Source organism: Mytilus californianus, unplaced genomic scaffold (assembly GCF_021869535.1).
Source record: "Mytilus californianus isolate M0D057914Y unplaced genomic scaffold, xbMytCali1.0.p SCAF_5, whole genome shotgun sequence".
Lineage (NCBI taxonomy): Eukaryota > Metazoa > Mollusca > Bivalvia > Mytilida > Mytilidae > Mytilus > Mytilus californianus.
Window position 1 is genome coordinate 27,099,498 of NW_026262701.1, and position 21,367 is coordinate 27,120,864.

The following is a 21,367-nucleotide window of genomic DNA, read 5'->3' on the forward strand; positions in this document are numbered from 1 at the left end:
GATGCCGTCAGAGCTTAAAATACAATACAGTTATCTCCTAAATGCCACTGTAAAATGAGGGTATATTGGATACGGACAGAAATTAACTCCTTGCAACAGGCTGCCTACAGACCCTCAAAGAGTTGTTGAAAGGGTTCTTTCAGGTGCAGAGAGTGTGTCAATCTATCTACACGAGGCATCTGATTTAACGTCCCCATTATGATTGGCTGTGAATTTATACATCTGCCACAGCCAAATAGACACCCCACTTTGCAAAGACTTAACTGTCAGTCAGAAGAAGAAAGGATGATCATATTTAATTTTGATACCCCAGTCAACCCTTGGGATTTTAAATTTAAGAACTATGATTAAATAATCACAAATCATACCAATAGCTTTAGCTGTTTCTTCTGCATCACCGGTCAACATCTTGACAGCCACGCCCCCTGATATTAACTCTTCAATGGCTTGCTTTACTCCAGCTCTAGGTGGATCAATGATACCAACCATACCAACAAACACCAAGTTGTTCATACTGGGTCCATAAGCCATGGCTAATACTGTAAGTAGTTTACAATTAACAATTACAAAATGTATTGATATTCATTTTCTAAAAAAAACGATTTTTAAAGTACCGGTAATCAAAAAGACGTGTTCTAACAGAATGACTGATGACAAAAATAGACTATATCATATCTACATTCTTGTCCTTGATCTCTGGTTGTCTCATTGGCAACCATACAACATCTCCATATTTTATATAATTTCATCTCAATTCTTGAATAGCATCTGGTTGAAAATCTTCTTTAGAATACTCTACTTTGATTTCATCACTTTCAATGTAATCAGATTGATACTTAGGACTAATACAATCTGAAATCCACATTTCTACGCAAATAAACAGTTTATAAATCATGCAATAAAATTAATGACTCAGCTTCCACAGACAATAAAGACCAAGCACAGTTAGGCTATTTTTTTGTAAACCCATTTCAGTCTTCATATGCCAATTCATATATATTCAGCTTTCAAAACTGTCTGCCTCTATCATATCAGATAAAGTAAAGGTTAATGGAATGTTGTACACTGAAACATTGATATCCTTCTATTACCTCTCAAACCAGAACTCCCCATGACTGATGCCTGATGGTTGTATTCAAGGATACGCTTTTCTGTTAATGTTTCCAAATTTCCTTGGTTGTAAAATTTACTGCAATTATTTAGAATTCTTTCCAGGGCTCCTTTCACAAAGAACATGTACTCTTTTGTCTAAAATTACATTAACACAATAATCTGTTATTTAAAACACATAAATTTTAAGGTAAATCAGGGGTTTAAACTATTTTTTTATTGCAAATAGCTGCAAATGATTGGTCTAGTTTTCACTAATATTAGCTAAATGAATGCAGAACCAGCATTTATTTGCAAGATTTTTCATTGCAAGAAAAAACAAAAATAGATTTTAACTTTACGGTAACAACATTTTTACCCCAAAAAAATGTTCACTGATTAAAAAATTTAAAACTATGGTACATTGTATATCAGGGAAGACAACTTTAATACATGATTTATTTTCATAAAGGAATGTACAGCGAATTAAACTATTTTGTTGTGCATATTGGATTGTAACAGTATCCTTGGGTTCCACATTTAAATACAAGATATACTGTCATTTCACATAGTATTAATTTTGGATTCAGTTTGAAAAATCAGCTGGTTTTCTGTTTCATTTAAAGAGCTTACAAAGAATGAGAAATACAAATGGGTTTACCTCCAAGGTAGTGCAAAATATCAAATTTTAAAATCACAGGGAAAAGAAGAAAAAACATATGAACTGAAGAAAATAAGAAAGGACTGTCATATTTCTGATTACTGGCACTTTCAATGATAAATAATTTTAGTGTGCAAAGTCTTCAAATTGTATGACAATCTTTCAAAATTCTTTTTTCTAAAACTAAATAATAATGGTTTAATGAAACCCAGACAGATTCATACTAAATAATAATGGTTTAATGAAACCCAGACAGATTCATATGTGCAAAGGTGGAGGAAAAGCCACTAGGAAAGAGTGAAATTGCACATCAATATATCTGTGGAAATTAATAGGTTTGAGGTATGTCATGAAGCTATGAGGTATGTCATAAAACTATGAGGTATGTCATGAAACTAAAGAAGGAAGTTCACTACCCTACAATAAAATTTAACAAGAACAAAAGATAACGACCCTGGAATTAATTCGATACATGAAAAAAATTGACAAAATGTTTAGACAAATGATTAACAATGACAATGTAAACCCAATTCAATGACACATTCTATAATAGTTCTATAATTAATTGACTAAATTTTGAACTAATTTTTTTTCAGTTTTGTCTATTTTGGGTCATTTAAAAATTAACTAAATAATCCAATCAAAAACATTTACTTTAGCTTCTGCAAACAATTCTGATACAAGAAATACACCAAAGAGACTAAGAGTTGACCAGCAATAAAGATCTACTGGGACCTGCATGCTAATATATGTGCACCATTATGAACTTCTCTTTGAAGATAAATAATATCTATATATTGTCCTAAAGTTTCTCTTCTAAGAGGTACTTTTATATGGAAGAGTAAAACATTATGTATCTTAAATCATCCAAAGATAAAAATTACAGCAATTAGTTTCATGAAAAAGTAATGTATGTCATAACAAAATCCTTTCATTTACAATAGAAAAACTCCCTATAGTACACTAGCATGCAAGTGTTGTTTACTGAGATACTATATAGAGACAGTTTATCAACTCAACACTAAAGCATGACTTTCCATTAAAATGATTAAAGTAGAAATGAACAAGTTTGTTAAAAAAACAACTGAATGACATAATGGTATCGTAAAGATATTCTAAATGACCACTCGCCTAAATGTTCTTACTAATAATCTGATGCATGCACAGTTTTTTGACAGAATTTAGTATCTTTGTATTTTCAAAGAAATTGGTATTAGGTAAGAAACTAACAAAAAAAAATTTTAACTAAAACTCTAGGATGAAAATAGATATTTGAAATTTTCTCTGTTTCTAACTGTTTACTGTCCAGTAACATAAATACATATCTATAAACCAACTGATTTTCAAGGGCGATTTTTTTTCAACAGAGTAGAAGAAATTATGCAAATATTTAGTAGATGCAATATGTCAAATCTTAATCCTCCCTTATATGAATATACTAACAAAGTTAGAAAATCTCGATAATAAAATGTCTCAAAATCGGCTGGAAAGAGATAATCAGAAATAAAAGTATCCATTCAAATTAGTTGGTTTACAGTATATAATCTATATGATAATTAAGTAATATCATGCAAATTGATGTTAGATTCCTATAGAACATGTCACAGTGCATGCAGACAACAAGTGCAGAAAGGTAAAAAATTAAACCCATACCTCTATACCATGCTACAAGCACAGCATAATTGTGCATTAAAAACTGATCAAAAGTTTTATTTTCAATTAATAAGAGACTCCAAGACTACGAAGCCTGTATCACACCTAGTAAAAGTATATTTAATTACTTTACTTCATATTGATTCAATAAGGGATATTAACATGTAAAGGCACTTTCACTAAACAAATTATTTCAAGTTTGTTTATTTTTATTCTTCTTAAATGTTAATATGTACCATCACTGTTTGCCATCAATCATTGTTGAAAAGCAGTTTAAAATATCAAATATTTCCATAGCAACTAGCCCTTTAGAGGATTCTACAAATCAAATTTCATTATTTTGGTCAAATTCTCTATTTTCAGTAATAGTCATATCCCATTCTAAGATGGGCAGAAGGACCTTTTTCAGGACATCAGGATTGGGTCTATTTTGGGGCGATTCTGGATTTACACTTGTTGAGACTCAGGAATTAGTGATTAAGTTTTCAGGATTCTGGAGAGAATGCTTTATTCTTTATTTTTCCAACAAATTCGGGACGACACCCATCATTTTCATAATTGTAAAGGAGGTCAAGAGATCAACAATTCTTATTTGCCCAAAGAATAATGGTGACTTGCTTGTAGATTTTTTCACTTATTTTTTGGAAGACTTTACCTGTATGTTCTATTCACAGTAATGGATGTCATCTTCATTAGTTGTCAAGTTTGACAAAAAGAATATTTTAGGGAATGCTCAGTGAATGGTTTAAAAATGGCTGATATTTACCTTAAAGTCTCAGAGTAAAAATTAAAGATCTACAAATAAGATTTTGAAAGACCAATCGTTACCTGTAGAAAATGTCATATCAATGATTGTCTTACTTTTCATCATATGTCAGCATAAAATGACAAAAATTGAAATTTTGATCAAAATGTCTTGGAAAAATTTATTTCATTTTTGAATTTGAAATAAACTTGGATTAGCAAAAATTAAAAGGTATTGGGGTGTGCAATATTTCATGCCATTTGAATATTAATAACATGCATTTACTAAATAGATAAGTGAAATTTTCAGCACAATAACAATATATTTATCACAAAGTTAATCTAAAATTAAATTTAATAGTTGCCTTGTTCCCCAAATCATCTTCTTAAAATCATTCATAGTTATGATAAATTATAAAGTTATATTATTTGTTGGTTACACAGAATGGAAAAACTGAACTGGCATCAACATTTACAAATATACCAAGTATGATTTGCAAGGTTACAAGACTTTATTTCTCTCTAAGATGCATTTAATTAACAATTAACATGATTAACATTACTGTAGGTCAATAATTTCAAAGAATTTAATTTAGATGCAAAAAATTCACCAAAACCTTAAATCTAGGTCTGACTGGCATCATTTGGCCATAAAATTTGACAGACTCCTAGATAGATTCAAGAATCAAATTTAAATGACCATATATTTCATTCATTACAAATGTACCTAAAGTTGATGTAAAACTTCCCTGAAGTCAATGTAGCCTTAAGAAATGACTATGATAAGAAGCTATTCAGATTCTCCAGGATACATTCCATTTACAAACTACATTACTAAGTCACTTAACATTTAAAAGAGCATACTGATGTAAAACTTAACTAAAACTAATGAAGCATATAAAACAATGCAGTTCAAAATGACTTGCTTAGATGAACAGCTGTAAAAGTTTCCCAGTTGTATCCTAATACAGTATTACTAACTTCATTTCACAGCTTACCAACACCTAAAACCTTCCCATACCAAGTTTTATGACGGTAAGTCACTTAGAATCCGAGAGCTTAACTCTGAAGTAATACACAATTAGGCTCAATGAAGCATGAAATGTTGGTCAGGGTAACCTCCTTTACTTTAAATACTGTCTAACTGTCCCAAATGCTTTAGGATAAAAATTTACATAAATGTAGACCACAAAATGTTTAAGATATCTCATGAAACTGAATGACGAAAAAAAACCAATTAAATTCTATGGTGCATGGTTTGATTCTCCTAGATCCATCTGCACAAAAATGGTTATGGAGCAATTAGCTTATTAGATCAAGGTACAGATGTGGACATGCGCATGGGGCAAGATAAAATATCATCAAATGCAAGGAGTAGAAAATGAACAAGGATGTAATAAAAATCTTAATTTGAAGAAAAAGACAGACAAGACCTAGTAAAAAAAAGTTAAGAAAAACACTGATCAACAAAACATTTAGTTGACAATAAAGAGTAAATATAAAACTTTTAGAAAATGATGTGCCTGATATTTAAATAAATAGTTTGATAATAATATCAAAGAATGATGAACCCTGTAACCTGACTATTTGAGTCAATTTACGCCTATAACAATACAACAGACTTATACTGACCACAGGCTTTGTTCTTGGTCAATACATATATCAAAATATATTAATTGAGATGATTTCGGATAAAATCTTTAAATCTGCCATTACAATGTATTTTGTTTATCAATATTTCCACGATCAATCTACAGTCATGTTTCAATTGTCAATGCGTGATATTTTTGTGTTTCCTCACGAGCTGGTAGTATGATGTTTCAGAGAATATCAAAGGCAAAATCAAAGGCAAAAAATGTTCAAGTTACAGATAAAAATTTATTAAGTTCTTAAATCACCATGAACTTTAATTTTATAACACAAGTCAATGTGTACAGAAATATAGAAACACTCACCTCTCCATATTTAGGTGTACACTTAACTGCCATAAACTTGGTGTCAGAGTTAAATGGCATTTCTTCGAGTCTTAAATACAAGTCCCGTATATGATGGATATTCAGCTGAAATAGGTAAAAATATAAGGAGGTAATAAAGGTACTTAAAGAGAGACAATCCAATTAAATCACATTAAATCACTAAATTACAAAATATTCAAAAAAATGTATTACATATGGAATTTTAATATTGTATCTTTCAACAGAATCATTAAAAGAATCTTTTCTGGGTTAAATTTGTTATGGTTAAAGCACTGTAAAAGGTTATTATCTGAATTAAGAGTAATGCATAAAAAATATTTGGCAAAGATCCTTTATCTTCCATTACATTTTGATTTAAATAATTACCTTTTACAGTGCTGTATGAAGATAATGAGATGTGGGGTATACCTCAGCAAGACAGCAACCAAGAGACAAAAACAACCATAAAACATGTAGATTTTATTATACAATATACAGGTGTCTAATCAATGTGTCAAGCTCTAAATCGTCCTGAGTCTATAAAAGAATGTCAAACACCCATGAAGACTGCCATATACCTCACTTAATCATATACTGTACATTAATTCTTGACGAAAATGTATACTGACCTCAGTTCATGTTCCTTTGCCCTTATACTATAGGTTCAAGTATTCCAGAATATCTGTAAACAAAGTTGGCTGGTATTACTTCAACTATTGCTCATCCAATCCCTGTAGCAGTTCCAAAGGTTATATAATTGATCCTTAAAACAAATACAACCTACCTTCCATGCAGCAGCTATTAGTGCTCCCTCTGTTGGCTGTCCATGTAAACCCTCAGGTAAAATCTCAGCATCATTACAGATTACACCTACTTCAATCACCTTACTAATGGAAGAGTGTGAATGTTCAGTTACAACATCTCCATTACAGATCACCTCTCCAACAGCAGTATAACCAACACCAGTCACCTGAAATCAAAATAGATATCAATGAATCTGTCGTATAATAGAAAGATTTGACAGAGACTGTAACAACATCAAATCCGTAACTGACTAACTATACACAGGCAAATTTTGATCACATAAATTTTACATGAAAGTCTAAGTTTTATAATATTAGAATGAAGATTTTTCAATATATATTGTTCTATAAACAATTCTATGGTTTGACAACTGTTGTAAATAATAGTTTCTTGGCCTACTGAAATATTAAATCTACAATCATGTTCTACAACTGTTTCATCAATATCACACCTGACATTGATCACAAGCTCAGAACTAATATCATAAAGGCTAAATAAAAGAAATTAAAATTTCATGACAACTGTCTTCATTATGCTTTATTTACCATGTAATATGCATGCGTGAAATTGTATTCAGCAGCTAGACACTTAATTGTAAAATGCAAAATGATTTCAAGGTATTTTAAACGAGTGCAACTATTATCTGTTATATTCAAACACTTTTAAATGGTAATAAAATTAAAACGCTGGTTATTTCCTGTCAATTTGATAAACAAAACAAATCCCAGAAATGAATCTGGAATTACTCGTACTTTAGTATTGTCACAAAACTTCTGGTTTTGATTTCGTCTTCAAACTCGAAAAAAATGTTAACGATGTCCGAGAAATTTACCATTTAGAGTCATTAAAATCATTTCAAATTTAAACTGTTGGCTTCCCTAAACTGTTCTTGAAAGTTTTTAGAAAAATAGCAAGAAAATTCATGAAGTAAATGCAATGAAACAGTCAATACAAGTTTGTTGTTGCTATGAATCTAGTGTTATTTCGACAATATGAAAAAAGGGCACCAACTTTTAAGTCATCTCAAAATGACCGTAATTGTGTGAAAAAATTTCCGGATCCTTGCCCCAGATATATATATATATAATTACATTTATTATGCCGATAGCTTTATTGCACCAATTCATCCCTACCCAGCTAGTCAGAAGGTCTAACATTATTTCAACAAGCATTCTGTTGAGTATTGCATGGCAATACAAAGTCCCCTACCGGTAAAAAATTCATTGTATTGGAACAAAATTCTATCTTCACCTATAACTTGTCATGGTGTAAACTATATAACAAATATCAAGTCAATATCTTCAAGCATGATGAAAAAAAGTGTTGAAAACTGTAAAGTGAATTTTCTAAGTCCAAGGACCATAACTCTGCATGAAATCATCAGACCGAAACAATATTCAAACTTGATCTGTAACTTGTCATGATAAAACTATATACCAATTTTCAAATCAATATCTTCAAGCATGACGACAAAAAGTGCAGAAAACTGATTATTTTAGTGAATTTTCTAAGTCAAAGGACCATAACTCTGCACAAAATCATCAGACCGGAAGAAAATTCGAACTTGATCTGTAACTTGTCATTATAAAACAATACACTAAATATCAAATCAATATCTTCAAGCAAGAAGAAAAAAAGTGTGGAAAACTTATTTGCCGGAATGACGGATGGACAGACAGACAGACGGCCAGAGTGCAAACCTAAAGTCCCCTTCGACATCCTCGGTAGGGGACTAATAAGTACCATACAAACTTTTTTTCACATCCAAAACAATGCTATATAACTTTCTGTGGAGTCATTTTTTCCTGTTCCTTCAATTCAGTAATTCTCCCATACCAAGCAAGGATTTTCCTGTTGAAAGTAATTTGTGATCTAATAATTACCTCTGCATGACTACCATCAGCTCCATAGATCCTGGTAACAGTCATTTCATTCTTAGTCAATGTCCCTGTCTTATCAGAGCATATTACTGTAGCACAGCCTGTAATTAAAGTTAGCAAGAGGAAGATCTTATCAGAGCATATTACTGTAGCACAGCCTGTAATTAAAGTTAGCAAGAGGAAAGATCTTATCAGAGCATATTACTGTAGCACAGCCTGTAATTAAAGTTAGCAAGAGGAAAGATCTTATCAGAGCATATTACTGTAGCACAGCCTGTAATTAAAGTTAGCAAGAGGAAGATCTTATCAGAGCATATTACTGTAGCACAGCCTGTAATTAAAGTTAGCAAGAGGTAAGATCTTATCAGAGCATATTACTGTAGCACAGCCTGTAATTAAAGTTAGCAAGAGTATGATCTTATCAGAGCATATTACTGTAGCACAGCCTGTAATTAAAGTTAGCAAGAGGTAAGATCTTATCAGAGCATATGACTGTAGCACAGCCTGTAAATAAAGTTAGCAAGAAGAAAGATCTTAAGAACATTTAAATCATTTATTTAGAAAAATGCATAATGCTGTATAATTGATAACAAGTGTACTGCAAACCGTTGTCCAGAAACGTTCGAAATTTCATAATCTATTTTCTTTCCATTACATGAATATCATTTATTTATTCTTTCAATTGTCTAATAAGCACAATTTCTTTAAAAATTTTAAATGACCTAAATCAATATTTATGATATATGCCTTAATCAAATTCATAATTGTGATAAATAGATCAGAGTATGTATTAAGTGGTTGTCCTTTGTTGCTGTCATATTTGTTTTTTGTTTATTGTTTTGAACAAGAATCAGGCTGTTGATTTTCTTGTTTGAATTGTTTTACATGTTGTCATGTCAGGGCTTTTAATAGCTTACTATACAGTATGGTTTTTGCTCATTGTTGAAGGTAATTTGTTGACTTATAGCTACATCTATGTCATTTGGTCTCTGGTGGATTGTTGTCTCATTGACAATCACATCTTTTTTTTATACAGAGTAATTAAATCTACAGAATATTAAAAGAAAATAATACATTTTAAAGTAATACAAAATTAAAATGAAATACAAATCTTGGAAGAACTAGGTAATACAAAAGGAGAATGAATACAGATCAAATTCTGCATGCAATATGATAATTTGCTTGTTTATCAATATTTGTTATAGAAATTGACTTGTACCTAATGTTTCAACAACTGGTAATTTCTTGACTATAGCTTTTCTTTTAGCCATTCTCATTACACCAAGAGCCAGAGTAACAGTCACCACAATTGGCAAGCCCTCAGGTATAGCAGCTACAGCTAAACTGAAACAGAAAAATCATGTCTCATTTGACAGATAGGTAAAGATAATATCATAATAACTGGTAAGCTTTCTGGCATTGCAATCAAACTTAAACTGCACTGAAACTATTTATGCAGCATAAAGTGTTAAACTGACTGTAATAATAACATCTTGCATTGAAACTAGTACAATGTATATAAAATAATATACCCCTGGATCTAAGGTTTAATAAATAAACGAAAATAATCTCAAATACCTCTAATAAGTTTTCAGATTAGGCAAAGTATACATAATTAGGCATTATTTCCATTTTGGATCAAATATTGTATGCATTTAGAAGACCCATTTAACTGCTCCTTAATATTGAAAAAATTATACCTGTATTTTTTATTTTCCAGAGATTCAATCAATTGAAAATTTGTGAAATAAACACCTAACAGCTTTATAACACCAATTATTACCTGACACTGATAGTAAACATTTCCAGTAAACCTCGTCCTTGTAGCCACCCTAACAGCATTATAACACCTATTATACAGAATGAATAAAATGACAGCTGCTTCCCTAGTAGGTCCATACTCTTCTGTAAGGGAGTTTTTGGAACCTGAAAATAATATTATAAAATATGATGCACATGCTTGTAGCATTTATTAAGTCATAAAGTCTGTTTTTACATAACCAGTGAAACCTTTGTAAAAGCAAACTTTTTTCTGTGTATCCTGGAAGATTTATGCTTTATAAAATTAAAATAAAACACAATTATGTAATTAACCACTTTTGCAGAAAATTTTAAGTCAAGTTATTTCCTAGAATCTTAAAAACTCTTAACAAAAAAACCTGCTTTTAGAGTATACTGAAAAATTGCTAAGAATAAAGATATCTTTTTTGGCACATCTGTATAATCTCATTTTTTTATTGGTGGTGTAAACTAACAACTTTAAGTAATCAACTACCTTAAACAATATTGAAATGACACGTCACATTATTACATTCTATTAAAAGCAAGTGCTATTTTTATATCTGATGTGATACATGAATTTTATCTCTCATGTTTTTTTCTTTTCTGATCCATTTTTTATGGTTAATACCACGTTCAGTTCCTTTTGTTAATTTTATTTTAGTCAGTTTAATAAATTTAGTTTAATATACTATTTCAGTAAGAAACTGAACAATTTTATATATACTGTAAAAGCAAGTTAAACTTATGAGTAATTGGACTGTGTCAATAACTTTACTCTCTATAAAGTATCCCAATTTTCAGGGGTTGGGGAATTCTCAAGGACAGCCATCTTACTTTAAACGCAATATATATGTGGATTTAAAGTTCAGTAAAATCCAGTTGTTGGCATAGCAAAAGCAGTAAACTCATCTACTTTTGATGATTTATTGTAACTAGAGGCTCTAGAGAGCCTGTGTCGCCCACTAAGGTCTATGTGCATCTTCAACAATGGACACTCTCCAACAATGTGTACTAGAATAAAATTTTCATGACAAAAGTCTCTTTTTTGTTGATCTTGTATTGCTGATCATTTTTGCTATTTAAAATGGTCTATCTATTATAGTTTTTAAATGGGTAAAAAATTATCATTTAAGACCATAACTACATTAAAAATTCGACTGAAAATTTCAGTCATCTTGACTTATTTGTAGATCTTGTTTTGCTGATAATGTTTGGTAATACAAATTTCTCTCTATCTATTATAGTTTTTAAAAAACATGGCAAAAACACAAAAATATGGTAAAAATTGTCTTTATTAAAGTGCAATAACTCCAATAAAGAGTCATTGGACAATTTCAGCCATGTTGACTAATTTGTAGATCTTGTATTGCTGATCATTTTTGTTCTTAAAGTTTCTCTCTATTTATATCTAAATAATAGGTAACAATGAAAAAACATTTTTTGCTCTTATCAGTTTTTTTATATCTATAGCGGTTTTCAAGATAATAGACAAAACTTGCTTTTACCCCTATGCTCTATTTTTGGCCATGTTGGTTGGCAGACAGGTTCATAAAACACAATTTTAAAACTATAAACCACAGTGATGATTGTAGCCAAGTTTGGTTAAATATGGCCTAGTAGTTTCAGAGGAGAATATTTTTGTAAAAGTTAACAGACGCTGACAGACGACAGACACCAAGTGATGAGAAAAACTCACTTAGGGTTAGTTGAGCTAAAAATAAGTTGACAAACCTCTTCTTCTTTCATCATTTTAAACAGCTGTCCAAACTTAGAATTTTCCCCTGTACCAATTACTATACCCTAAAATAAAAATAATAAAACAAACCCAAATACACTGATTTCTGTTTTGAAAACCATATATATAGAATATTACACATCATTTCTATGCATGTTATGATGTAAACCTATGACTTTGACATCAGCCGGAGGCTTTAAGTCAGATTTCTGTTCTTGTTTAAGAAGAAACATAGAGATTAATATGGAAAATATTTTAATATAAATCTACAATGGTCCAACCAATATTTTATTCATCAGAACAAATATATAACATGAAAAAATATAGAATGTACATTTTTATTTTCCCTGAATTAAATATTTTCATATCATTTACATCTCTGCTTCAGATACTGGTATCTTATTCTTGAAATTTCAAAGTGAGCTGACTGAATGGCCTCATCTCAACTTTCACCTTTAAAAACCAGAAAATTGGGTTTTGGTCATTGTTGAAGGCTGTACAGTAATCTATAGTTGCTTACATCCATGTTATTTGGACTCTGCTGCATAGTTGTCTCATTGGCAATCATACAACATATCCTTATTTTTATATCAATGACTTACAGTAACAGAACTATTGTTAAGGCAATGTCTTTATTAAAGAAAAACAATCATGGATATGTATGATAGCTGTTTCTATCAAAAATATTCTATGATATAAATTCCAGTATACAGAAAAACAAAAAGACATCTTGAAGTGATTTTCCAAAAATGGGAAAATTTAGAAAAATTGGTCATTGCCATTGTAAAAATTTATATTTTTTGCAGCTTAAACATTTCTACTGCAACGTACTTTTGATTTATACATTGAAAATTGTAATTCTTATTTAACAATACATGGTTATTTTCATATAAATTTGTTACCTTTCCTCTGCCAGCATTAACCATGGTCCCCATGAATGTTATACAAGGGTATTCTTGAATCTCATTATCATTTTCATGCCCATTCTTCATTTCCTTTGTCGTCTTTAAGTTTGGCATACATTCACCTGTAAAGCTTGATTCATCTACCAATAAATTATTGGCCTGGAAAAAATAAATGAAAACATATGGTAGGAGTGTAGTATTGTTTTATTCTATATTTCTTGTGTACAAAAAAAGCAATGACAAAAATAGATATTAAGAAACTGAGAGTTGGAACTCTACAAAAGACATTGGATTTTGTACTAAGTGACTAAAAGAAGTCAATTAACTCCTGTCATGTACTGTTAAATAGTTACCAAATCAATGTTATTTCTACTTTTAAGATTAATGAAGTCACTGACTTTAAACTATTAACAATGTAATATTGTTCATTTATGATGTACAACTATGACTGACTATACACAAAGGTACAATCAGTGAATTCTTACCAAAAACTTTTAAGTCATTTAAAGTGACACATTACAACTTACACAAGACAGATGACTGTATATAAAGTTGAATTTTATACCTTCATTTTAAGAATTTCAAATGCTTTACTTAATTAACCCTTTCACCGATAGCCGGCCTGACAGAAGCTACTCTGAGACGATAGCTTCCCTGGCTATTATGACACAAGTGGGAGATCTTCATATTAAATATCAATAAAAACTTGTCTGTAGTTATTTATGTCTTTATACAGTCAAAGGTCTAACTTAAATAAGTTATTAGAAAAAAATAACATACATTTGTTATTGAGGGCTAAAAAATCAAAAATCTGTGATAACATATGTATGTTACATGTTTCAAAGGGGCATTATACATCCTTTAATTTGTTAAATTGTGTACTAGTTCTATTGATATTATAATTGTCTTTATGTATATTAAACTTTAGAAAGATATAACAGCCCATAGTTTGCCAATCATGCATAACACACCCATGTTATTACAGAAAAAATATGCCTGTAATAACTAAAGGGTGTTATTACAGCTTCTCTACATCTCTTCAAAGCCTTTTCTCCTACATATATCACAATGTATTTTTATTTATTGTAATAAATAATGATAAGAGCATGTAATGAGGTTCTGCACAAGCTTCCTAGTCATTCCCAAGTGTCTCATGTATGTTAAATGGCTGTAATAACTAAGCCTTGTTATTACAGCTAAGTTATCACTTAAAAGCCTTGTCTCACTGATTTACCATGGTTGATCAAAAATGTATTAATTGAATTGGAAAATTAGTTTTTAAGGTTATGTATTAAGTTACTGCGCAAGTTTCTAGAATTCCTAAGTGCCCACTGAAAATAAAAAATTTTATGGTACATTTAACTGATAACAAACCTATGTTACTACAGATTAGAGAAAGTATCCGTAATAACACATGTATGTTATTTTTTCTCTAATAACTTATTCAGGTTACACCCTTGACTGTTATATTATTCACTTACACCATGGACACAGTTTTGTTAATGTTTTGATCATTTTTTCTTCATAAAAAATCAAAATTTGCAAATTTTCGGCATTAGAGAGATGAAATTCTCGAAATTTTACTTTTTGACCCAAAATCGTAATTTTTTAACCCAAAACGGCAAAAGTTTGAAAAATTCAACAAGGTTGTACAAATTCCTTACACTGAATTATGTTTGCTTAAATTCAACAGGGTAATAGCCTAACAATTGAAGCTCATCATTCAACAGACATATCGTTGTTTTACCTCAAAAAGACGAAGATCTGCAGGAACTCTGTCTCCAACCATTAAATGTACTACATCACCAGGAACTAATTCTCTGGCTAAAAATGTCTCTATCTGACCATTTCTCAAACTGGTAAAAATTTAAAAAAAAACAATTAGTACATGATATTTCTCTTTGATAATTGTGATAGCACTTTGATATGGGGAAAACAAATTTCTGTGGATTTTGCAGTTTTTCAAAACCATGAATGTAACATCCATCAAATTGTAATATTGTTCAATGATTTCTTAAGTGGAAAGTCTGAAACACATATAAGAGACAAGGCCTTGTGGTCATAAACATTTTGAGTATGATTATTGTACTCAGACTCATAAATCAATCAACCAAATTACTGGATTCTGTGTTTTGAGCAAACATTTTGTACTCAAGTACAGAGTAAAGTTTTATGACCGAAAGGCCAGGATTCAATCTTACATTATTTAATAAAATTTGAACCTTGGTACAGTAAATAAGAACTTGTATCGTTGCATTCATTTTAAAAAATAGCTTCATATACAATATGATTTAAGTGTATGAAAAGCAATTGTTTTCCAGTAAGAAATGGTTGAATCTTCCAAGGGAAAATGTTATGCCTGCTGTTCCAAATAATATAGACAGAAAAGTTTTGGTTTAAGAAACCAAAAAAATTACTCAAATCAAAAATTAAAACAGCAGGGTCATTTAGAAAAATCTGTGCACGTTTGATTAAATTCTGTCAAGTGCATTTCAAGAGAATGAAGACATACAAAGTATGACACAGACAATTCAATGACACAAGTAGATAGAAATGATCCCTTTGTGAAGGAGGAAAACAATCGACTTTATGGAAAAAAATAGCCTTCACATGTTCATGTAACTATATAGCTATGTGCGCATAATTACACTTAAGTAAAAATTTGAAAAATTCAAAAAAAAAAATTTTCCGAACAGCAGCAGTTTATCTTCTATTAAATTTAGTTCATTTTCAAATGCTACTCACCAATGACACTGGGGAGGAACAAGTTTAGCCAAGGCTTCTAGTGATTTCTCAGATCTGTACTCCTACAAAACAATAAAACATGTTATTCCATATTGATAGAACTTTAGTAGGTTTTTTTATATGAATGGGATTTTGAATAAATAAGCATATTCACCTGCGAAAAAAAGTATATTCACCGTGCAAAATGTTGCGTGCTTTTACATGTATAATAACGATACAATGTTTGACGTTTAGTTGGTTTTGGTAAATAACTGTTATTTTATACATATTTTTCTCGCTCGGAACATGGAATAAAACAATTATTGTCTTTTGTTTCGGTAAATATGTGGTTTGATTGACTTTTGAAAAACCTAGTGACATTCACATCGGCCGTTGGCCTCAGTGAATATCAGTTTTTCAAAAGTCAATAAAATCACACATTTACCTCATCAAAAGACAGTAATTGTATATTATCTTAAAATTGGTTATTCACTTCAAAAAACATATGGTATTCATAATTACTAGGTTAGCAGATTGAGGACAATTGTATTTTCTTGGATATTTTTTTGGGGAATTCACCAAAGTCAGCATATAAGTCTATAGAAAGTTTGTACTCCATATTTTTGGTTGATCTTTACCCATGAAATCCACAAAAATTGGTATCCCAAGAATAATAATGAATCTACACTATGTTTACTTAATAGATAAATAATTCCACTGTTTATATATAAAGCAGTTACAAAACTAAGGAATAAAGTGTCAATAATCTTCAATTTAAACTTTATAACATAATACCAAAAGTAATATAGTCAGTGTTTTTACATGCTAACAAAATTAAACATAAAAAAATATATTCAACTTAACAAGCAATGAGGGTTACTGACCCGAATGTCCATGAAATATTTATCACTAAAAGTTAATTAAGTACCGGTAATCAATTAGTGATACACATGAATATATACGTCCAAAATACACATACCTGTACAAAAGCTACTGTCACCACAATTATAATAGCCTACAATGTAAACAAAATGTTTTAATCTTACAAATAAGAAAACACGAATTTTTAAACTAGTTAAACCTCATAACATTAAATTGTGCCAGTCCAAAGTCAGATATCAAAAGTTTAGAAGTTGTCCTCTTTGTTCAACTTGTTTTGTACCTACACTGTCATTTTTGGGGTATAATGCCACCAGATAGATTTTAGACTTTATTTATTTTCTTTTTCACTACAATATCTTTTCACTGTCTTTCATATTTCTTCTTGTGCCTTTAATATGCTTTCAATTATATAGTTTAACTTTAAATATATTAACTATGACAATAAAAACTTATTGCAACAAAACTTTTGTCTGCTTGGCCTAAAAATTTAGGTGATATATGATTATAGAGTAGGAAATAATTCTTATACATATCTAATTGTTGACAACATAAATAATAAATACCTACCACTGTTATACTAACAGCATCATCCAACTGTTTCATAATGAGGCTAATTAATGCTGAAGCAAGTAACAACAATATCAGTGGATTGTTGAACTGAAAATGAATAAAATAAAAATACACATTAACATACTGTCTGAACCAGTATGTGTTTCTTAATATGAAGTGGCTAGTGCCTGTTATAAAAGAAGAAACAATACAAGAGTGCACACGCTGAAATGTCTCGCCTTCTTTACTAATCATTGATATTATGTTGATAGTCCTAAATATAAAGCTTTACTACAACTATCACATACACTTAACATGATCCAAGAAAATGAGGTCAAGGTCATATAAACCAAACAAGAAATACATGTACACCTTACAATCATTCAATACACTAAATATAGTTGACCTATTGTTTATAGTTTCTAAGATACAGACTTAACCAAGAAAACTAAACATTGACCAATGAACCAAGAAAATGAGGTCAAGGTCAGATGAACAATGCCAGGCAGACATGTACTACAGCTTGCAATCCTTCCATACAACAAATATAGTTGACCTATTGCTTATAGTATTAGAAAAACAGACCAAAACACAAAAACTTAACACTGAGCAATGAACCGTGAAAATGAGGTCAAGGTCAAATAAAACCTGCAAGACTGACAGGTACATCATAAAATATTTCCATACACCAAATATAGATGACCTATTGCATATAGTATTAGAAAAAAAGACCACAACTCAAAAACTTAACTTTGACCACTGAACCATGAAAATGAGGTCAAGGTCAGAAGACACCTACCAGCTAGACATGTACACCTTACAATCATTCCATACACCAAATATAGTAGACCTATGGCATACAGTATAAGAAAAACAGACTAAAACACAAAAACTTAACTATAACCACTGAACCATGAAAATGAGGTCAAGGTCAGATGACACCTGCCAGTTGGACATGTACACCTTACAGTCCTTCCATACACCGAATATACTAGACCTATTGCTTATAGTATCTGAGATATGGACTTGACCACCAAAACTTAACCTTGTTCATTGATCCATGAAATGAGGTCGAGGTCAAGTGAAAACTGTGTGACGGGCATGAGGACCTTGCAAGGTACGCACATACCAAATATAGTTGAACTATTGCATATAGTATTAGAAAAAAAGACCAAAACTCATAAACTTAACTTTGACCACTGAACCATGAAAATGAGGTCAAGGTCAGATGACACCTGCCCGCTAGACATGTACACCTTACAATCATTCCATACACCAAATATAGTAGAGCTATGGCATACAGTATAAGAAAAACAGACTAAAACACAAAAACTTAACTATAACCACTGAACCATGAAAATGAGGTCAAGGTCAGATGACACCTGCCAGTTGGACATGTACACCTTACAGTCCTTCCATACACCGAATATACTAGACCTATTGCTTATAGTATCTGAGATATGGACTTGACCACCAAAACTTAACCTTGTTCACTGATCCATGAAATGAGGTCGAGGTCAAGTGAAAACTGTCTGACGGGCATGAGGACCTTGCAAGGTACGCACATACCAAATATAGTTATCCTATTACTTATAATAAGAGAGAATCTAACATTACAAAAAATCTTAACTTTTTTTTCAAGTAGTCACTGAACCATGAAAATGAGGTCAAGGACATTGGACATGTGACTGATGGAAACTTCGTAACATGAGGCATCCATATACAAAGTATGAAGCATCCAGACCTTCCACCTTCTAAAATATAAAGCTTTTAAGAAGTTAGCTAACGCCGCCGCCGCCGTAGCCGCCGCCGGATCACTATCCCTATGTCGAGCTTTCTGCAACAAAAGTCGCAGGCTCGACAAAAACTATCTGTGTTTCTTCTTCCAATTACTGACACTTGTTTTCTTATTTCTAGCATAGTTGTCATATATTTGAACTTGGTTTATAATATGATGGATGCTAACTGGGTGGTGCCAACATTTCAGTTTCCAGATTATATCAAGATCTTTCAATCGATGAAAAGTATTTACCTAACTTGGTTTGATAATACCCCATGATTGGGTGAAAAAGACCCCTATTAATTTTGAGGTCACTGGGTCAAAGGTCAAGGTCAGAGCAGAAATTGATAGACTGCAATTGGAACAAAATTTGTTTTTGTATGATATATTTGAACCCTATGTCATGTATGTTGAATCTTCACAAAACTTTGTTGGAAAATGCCCCTAAGAAGTTTGAAATAACAAGACAATATCTTTTTAGCCATAAATCATACCCTTTCCAATCTTTGGTAGATAATGCACTTTCAGTTTGGTGTCACTTTGTCAAAGTCACAGCAGTGTTTTTAAAGACTGAAATTTGTGGAAAAAATTTGTTTTTGGATAATACATGTATCTTTGAACAATACATTCAATCATTACAAAACTTAGTTTAACAGTATCTTATGGAAGACCCTTATTGATTTGAGGTATCGAAAAAGGTCATGGTCACATCAACAATTCATTAACTGAAATTTTCACAAAATATTCATAAACATTATAACACAACCATGCACCCACAGTGCTTCTGTAATTTTTAAAGGATATATTTATACTTTAAGTTCAGTTTAACAAAAGATTTTTCTCTGATTTCAGGAATTTGTCCATTAAAAATTCCAAATGGATTTGTACTGATTCCTGAAATAAACATCTCAATTACAATTGCTGATCCTGGTAGCAGAAATGTTCTAATATATCGGACAAGCTGGTTAAACCACTTTCAAAGGTAAAATTAAATTTTAAAATTTACTCATTGGAAATAATAAACTACTGAACTGTCAACAGATTGATGACTTAATATGTCTATTTTGTTTATGTAGGCATGACAATTTAAAGCTCGACATTGCAAAAAAACACCTGTATATTGTTTAAGACTGTATGTTGACCTCAAAATATCTTGAGGTTTTTTGAGTTGTTGGGTTGCTGTAGCATTAAAGTATACTCCACATCTCCTATTATTCATAATCATCTCCAATAAATCTAAAGCTAAAGCTGGAAAAGGAGGGACTAAAGGATGAATTGTTTTAACATGTTTAAGGAAAAATCACACATGGGCTATTATTTACAAATTAATATAACATACACATGTATTAATGTACATAAAAATAAGGAGATGTGGTATGATTGCCAATGAGACAACTATCAACCAGAGTGCAAATGAAAATACAAAAACATTTATAGGTCACATACCCGCTAATATGTATATTTTATTTCTAAAGTACCTCTCCTAAATATTTTTTCCATAGTGGTTCCTCTTTAGCAATCTCAAATTCATTGTAACCATGGTAACTCCTCCTTTGACTAACTTCACTTCCATTCAGGCCAGTATCAAGATTTGTTCTTGTTGTTTCAGTGACTTCATTCACTGTCATGTAACCTGCTTTCTCTGATGTTAGAATAGACATCATAGCTTCATTTGGTTATACCTATAACATATAAAAAGTAGGATTTAAACATTTGTTTATTAAATTTTATCATTGTCATTGATGTGAATTAAAATAGAGAATATAAGAATAACGTTTACATAAGATTGCTTTTAGATCTTAAACATGTACCTAACACTATTTTGTACAAAATAGTTTGAGTATTTCAATAACATCTATAAAAGTTTGGCAAGAATTGAAAACTTTACATTTGATTTCAAAATTATTATATATCAAATTTAAAAAAAACTACTGTCATAGTCCTGGTTAAAATTCCAGTCCCTACTCCCCCCCCCCCCCCCCCCCCATTACATTATAACTAATTTCAAAAACAGTTGTTCATGACCATGTCAAAGAATCAAAGTGAGCACTGAGAGGATAAAGACAGCTTTCAATTTGCACTATCATGACTATAAACTTAAAAAGTAAAAAATGTTTTGTTTTAAACACAGATCATGAAGAAACATATTTAGGGGTTATGATGAATTGAGATATATATATATATATTTACCTATTGGGTAAAATTAGTCCATATTCCGTCTGTA

At 30.9% G+C, this 21,367-nt stretch overlaps 2 protein-coding genes across 3 annotated transcripts in view; one reads left to right on the top strand and one right to left on the bottom strand.

Annotated features, from left to right (window-relative positions):
• Positions 1–21,367, top strand: part of LOC127702715 (DNA-directed RNA polymerase II subunit RPB1-like) — a 519,640-nt gene that overhangs the window by 107,580 nt on the left and 390,693 nt on the right. The window lies entirely within an intron of this gene.
• The window catches only part of LOC127702711 (calcium-transporting ATPase type 2C member 1-like), a 36,853-nt gene that overhangs the window by 10,533 nt on the left and 4,953 nt on the right, over positions 1–21,367 (bottom strand). For both annotated transcript variants that reach the window (XM_052207004.1, XM_052207003.1), the window contains exons 2-15: positions 20,622–20,825; positions 17,382–17,471; positions 16,912–16,947; positions 15,954–16,015; positions 14,956–15,064; positions 13,206–13,367; positions 12,300–12,368; positions 10,570–10,712; positions 10,006–10,130; positions 8,790–8,887; positions 6,887–7,072; positions 6,103–6,207; positions 1,092–1,248; positions 369–539 (exon numbers count right to left, since the gene is read on the bottom strand). In XM_052207004.1, coding sequence (XP_052062964.1) covers positions 369–539; positions 1,092–1,248; positions 6,103–6,207; positions 6,887–7,072; positions 8,790–8,887; positions 10,006–10,130; positions 10,570–10,712; positions 12,300–12,368; positions 13,206–13,367; positions 14,956–15,064; positions 15,954–16,015; positions 16,912–16,947; positions 17,382–17,471; positions 20,622–20,807 — 1,699 coding nt within the window. In that variant the 5' untranslated portion in view covers positions 20,808–20,825. The remainder of the gene's footprint in view (positions 1–368; positions 540–1,091; positions 1,249–6,102; positions 6,208–6,886; positions 7,073–8,789; positions 8,888–10,005; positions 10,131–10,569; positions 10,713–12,299; positions 12,369–13,205; positions 13,368–14,955; positions 15,065–15,953; positions 16,016–16,911; positions 16,948–17,381; positions 17,472–20,621; positions 20,826–21,367) is intronic.